Genomic DNA, 4,899 nt, shown 5'->3' with positions numbered 1-4,899 from the left:
AATGTGGACTACAGTAACGTCTGCTTACCAGAGAGGCTGCTGATGCCTTTGGTCCTGAATGTGGACTACAGTAACGTCTGCTTACCAGAGAGGCTCTTGGCACAGTTGAGGTCCCCTCGCAGGTCGTGATCTTGGTCCCAGGTAGAGAAGGGCAAGGAAAGGCCATTGGGGGAGACATTGGTGGCACCCAGCTCACTGGCTGTGGGCTCTGTGAGCTGCAGGCTGTAGGCTGTGTCCTCGCCCCCCAAGTGGATGGGAAACTGGAGCAATTTGGCATTGCCATCCCAGTCCTGGAGCTGCACAGCCATCTGGCTGCCTCGGTCCCCTGTGATGCTGTGCATCTTCTCCAGGCCCAGCCAGAACTCGCCTGCATCAGAAGAAGTCATCCTATCAGGCAGGATGCTCCTTCTCCCCTCGCTCCTTCCCTGACTCTGGCCTCCCAAGAACCACTGACCTTGGGGATCTCCGAAGCCATCCTTGTAGGCTTCCCAGGGCTGATTGAAGTCCACAGAGCCATTTAGGCGTCTCTGAATCACTGTCCAGCCTCCATCTGCCCAAGAAGACAAAGTCGCCAAAAGTCCCTTTGCACAGGGCAGCTGACAGTCCTACCTACTTCCCAAAGCCTGAAGCCATGTTCCAACACAACTCATCACTTCTCTCTCAGAGGGTGGGATCAGAATAGGCTTCCGTCCCAAGAACTTGCAGGTACCAGCTGCTGATGTATTCTGTTCATGTTTGAAATCTACCTGAGACTGGCCTAAACCATGCTTCTGCAGTCAAGAATGAGCTTGGGGGCTGGAGAGATGGCTCAGCGGTTAAAAACACTGGCTACTCTTTCAGAGGTCCTGAGTTCAATTCCCAGCACCCACATGGTGGCTCACAACCATCTGAAGTAAGGTCTGGCGCCTTCTTCTGGCCTGCAGATGCACATGCAGACAGAACACTGTATACACAATAAATAAAATCTTAAAAAAAAAAAAAAAAGAATGAGCTTGGACCTTTCCTATAGCCCAAGTTGTCCTTGAACTCACTATATAACCATGGGTGACCCCAAACTCCGGACTCCTGAGTAGGCTTATACTACCTCACACAGCTTATGCAGGGCTGGAGATGGAATCCAGGGCTTCAAGCATTCTAGGGAAGCACTTTGCCAATTAAGCTACCAGCCCATGTTTATTTACATGAGACAGACTGTTCTAGAACTTTCAACAATCCTCCTGCCTCAACCTCTCAAGTATTGGAGTTATAAATACAGCCACACGGCGAGTGTTTTATCACTGAGTCACCTGTGGCTGGATGTTGTGACACCAAGGCTGTACATGGCAAGTAGGCTCCTTGGGGGGCCAGCATGTCCTACCTGAAGTCATCTCACAGTTGACCAAAAACGGCGGGGATCCCTGAGGCTGGATCTGGAAAAGTCCACTGTGCCGCTCCCCTTCTTGGAAGAGTTCCTGGCAGTCCCGGGGAGGTTCTGAAAGTAGACCAAGGGAAGACTGAAGCAGGGGAGAAGCCCTCAGAGGTTTCGGGAGACCCAGGTGGCATGAGAACCAGCCCCTTCGCCATTCCTCCCCCTTCCCACACTGCCTGTGCACCCTCTCTGCTCATAAGCCTTCTTCCTCTATCACACCCTCCTGCCATCAGTGTCTGGCACATGGTCCTGATGCAAGGGATTCCCTTTCCTATTCCTTTCTCTGGGCTCGAACTCTAAAAGGATGCCTTTCCATTCTTCCTTTCAACCCCACTTAGAGTCCCCAAAGTGAACACAGAGGTCTTCCCACTGGGGAGAAGTCATCTGGTGGTGTGTCCCTACTCCTCCCCTTGAGTGGAGGTTTCCCAAGGCCAGGGACAAGGAGAAGCTTTGTCCACAGTAAGAACCTGAATCCACCTACAGCCTGGTCCACAGCCAGAGTTTCAATAAGACAATCATGGGGTTGGATCTGGGGCAACGCAAGATGAGAGCTCACTGGGCAAAGGGGAGATGCTGACAGTGCCTACATGGGGTGGGGGCAGGGTGGAACATGGCTGTACCCACTACCAGAAGAAATGGGACAGGAATGAAGAGAGCAGGAAAAAAGGTGAGGAGAGAAAAAGAACTTGGCCTTGACAGGGCCTCTAAACTCAGGAAGATCCGCCCCCAGCCCAACCAGGGAAAGTAGGAGAAAGGTCACTGGGGGAGGGGCATGCGGGAACTTTCTGCCAGTCAGCTCTGTCCACACAGCCAGGAGTGGGGGCAGGCCCAGAGAGGTGGGAAAGACACTTTCCAATCCCTTGGGCAGCTCCCTTTCCCCTACTTTCCTCTCATCCAATCGGGACAGGCACACTGCCAAGCCACCCATGTGGTCTCTATTAGGGCCAGCTGTTTGTCTCTCCAGCTCTGAACTTTCCCCTACTTGGCTAGGCTGTCTAGGAGTCCCAAACCCACAAAACCACCCTTCTGCCCTTCCAGAACTTGTGCCTGCTGACATGGGAAAGCTCCTCGGTGACCCTCACCAAGTCCAGGTACATGCCTGGGTAAAAGCCAGGGAAGGGAACAAGTCTATTGCTATCCAGCGGGAAGTCAGCAACTAGCCCTAGGGTGTGAAGGGGGATATCCAAACTTTCACCTAGTTGGCTGTGGACAGCCACTGATGTCAAGCAGGGTGAGAGAATGGCTGTGAACTTGGGGTTGGAACTAGGAACTTCCCTGTCTCTGACACACACACACACACACACACACACACATTCCTGGGCCCCTCAGGGTGAAACCCCTGAGCTATCTCCCAGCTCCCCTGAAACTTCAGCTCCTTATCATCTGTCTTGGTCCACTTTTTCTGGATAGTGGCTAATAAGCTTTTGGGGACAGTCTTGTTAGGGAAGAAGGGTGAGGTGACCTGGCCAAGCAGGATCAGAAGTCGGGAGGGTGGCACATCTAAGAGCCCTTGACCAGTGAGCCCACAGGCATTCAAATTCAGTCTCTTTCTTATGACACCAAAGACCAGAGACACTCACTGTGCAATCTGGTGGCATTGGGAGTCAGGCCGATGAGCTGGGCCATCTTGGGAAGCCTCTTTCCTCTTGAAGTCTTGGCCACCACATTGTCTAGGTGTGTGGGGGCCAGGAGGTCAATCTGAGACAGGACAGGAGAAGGACGGTTAGCCACATTCCACCACTGTTGGTCCCCCATTTCGTCTTCCCTCTTTCCTACTTGGGCCAAGCCCTGGGGTGAGTACCTGACTCTGAAGATTTTGTATTCTCAGATTCTGCTTTGCTAGGTGTTTCTGCTGCTGGGCCACCTTCTGGAACAGCTGCTGGATCTTGCTGTTCTGAGCCTTGAGCTGTGTCTGGAGACATGCAAGATTGGTGAAGACCTGGCTTTGTGTTTGCAACCTCCCCATGTTCACCCCCTCCTTCCATCCTTTCTCACGTTGATTCTTTGAGGTCCCTTCCCGCCCGGTTCCTGTGCACACGAATGCACATCTGAAGGGGACCCTAAAGGAGTCTAAGAAGGAGCCAGGCCCCTAGTGAGTGCACCTACCTGCAAACTCTGCAGAGTCTCAGGAGCCGCCTCGCTGCCAGGGACTCTACCCTCAGGGTCTTTAGAAGGTGCATCTTTCCCCTGGGGTTCCTGACAAGCGTTACCGCACGCAGCCATGCGGCGTTCCAGTGCGCCTAGCTGCCCACGGGTGCGCTCCACGTGTTCGCGCAGTCCGTGCCCGAGTTGCAGCAGCCCGTGAGCCAGCAAGTTCATCTCATCCCAGGACGCGAAGCGCGGCGGTTCTGGCTGTGCAGGGCGACCCTGCACGCTCAACAGCCCCGCGGTAGCTGCGCACAGCACCAGGGCTGCGCTTGCGGTTGGAGCACAGCGCATGATTCCCGGGGGTGACCTTGGGTGCGGCGATGCTAGGACTTCTGAACTCAGGGGTTCGAGACCCAGTAGCTGGAATTCTGGGAGAGTCGGCTTAGGCTTAGACTTGCTGCTTTGCAGAAGAGGGCCTGGAGCTAGCTCCCAGTCGATCAGCTTTTCCCGGTTGCACCCAACGCCCCATTTTATAAAGCGGTGTGGGAGTGGGAGGGAGATCCTCGGAGGCGGGGCCCTGGGAGTGCCGAGGGCGGGGCAAGCGGCCAAGTGTCGGGGTGCTAGGTGCCACAGGCCGGGTACTTGAGCGTGTACGTGCATTTGCGTGCGCGCGCGTGTGTGTATCGGGGTGAAGAATCCTTGGTGATGCCTGCTTGACCACCCCCCCCCCCATGCGCGACGAGACTGTCCCTGCACTGCTTGGTCCACTCTTAAGCCCGGAAGTTCTCAGCCGTAGCCCCGCATCCCGCTCCCCGCCCGGTTCAATGGAGGAAAGGGCGTACAAGTCAATCAGGACGTGGATGTCTTCTTGATTGACCCCTTCCCAAGTCAGAAGCGGAGTGGGGCAGAGTTACTGGCAGAAGGGTTTCTCCCTGGTCGGCCGAGTTCAGATGGCAAGGGGCGGGGGGAGTTACAGAACCTTGCCCCTCCCTCTTGGAGGCTTCCTGAGATCTGCAATCTCCAGATCAGGTTAGAACCCTTGCCCCCACCTCTCTTCCACTGTTCTCCCACGCTCCTTCCGGCTCAAGGATTCCTCATTGCAGAGGTCTTTGTGAGGGTCACTAACACCCTTGTTCAATTAGTCGTCTCTTCCTGTCCAAATTGTCACTGCTGTTATTGCTGGGACTTCTCCCTACTTCATACAGATTACAATTCTAGGCCTCTTCCAGTTGCCTGTCCTCCACCGGGGTGTCCCGGAATTTACCTGCATTAAAGCAGGAACCGTGCCTGAGCCCAGGTCTGTCTTCCCAGCTTTGAGGCAAGTTGCATAAGGGTGTGCAAGTCAACTACAGGGCAAGTTTGAATCAGTCTGGGCTACTTGTCACCAGGTCTCCAAACAACAG

General features: G+C 54.6%; 1 protein-coding gene across 1 annotated transcript in view; it reads right to left on the bottom strand.

Moving 5' to 3' along the window:
* The window catches only part of Angptl4 (angiopoietin like 4), a 6,005-nt gene extending 1,905 nt beyond the window's left edge, over positions 1-4,100 (bottom strand). Inside the window, exons 1-6 of the mRNA XM_005371717.2 lie at positions 3,515-4,100; positions 3,210-3,320; positions 2,989-3,106; positions 1,358-1,471; positions 455-550; positions 86-367 (exon numbers count right to left, since the gene is read on the bottom strand). Coding sequence (XP_005371774.1) covers positions 86-367; positions 455-550; positions 1,358-1,471; positions 2,989-3,106; positions 3,210-3,320; positions 3,515-3,847 — 1,054 coding nt within the window. The 5' untranslated portion in view covers positions 3,848-4,100. The remainder of the gene's footprint in view (positions 1-85; positions 368-454; positions 551-1,357; positions 1,472-2,988; positions 3,107-3,209; positions 3,321-3,514) is intronic.
* Positions 4,101-4,899: the final 799 nt, after the last annotated feature.

This window comes from Microtus ochrogaster, unplaced genomic scaffold (genome assembly GCF_000317375.1).
Source record: "Microtus ochrogaster isolate Prairie Vole_2 unplaced genomic scaffold, MicOch1.0 UNK124, whole genome shotgun sequence".
Lineage (NCBI taxonomy): Eukaryota > Metazoa > Chordata > Mammalia > Rodentia > Cricetidae > Microtus > Microtus ochrogaster.
This window is presented reverse-complemented; position numbering and strand designations above follow the sequence as displayed.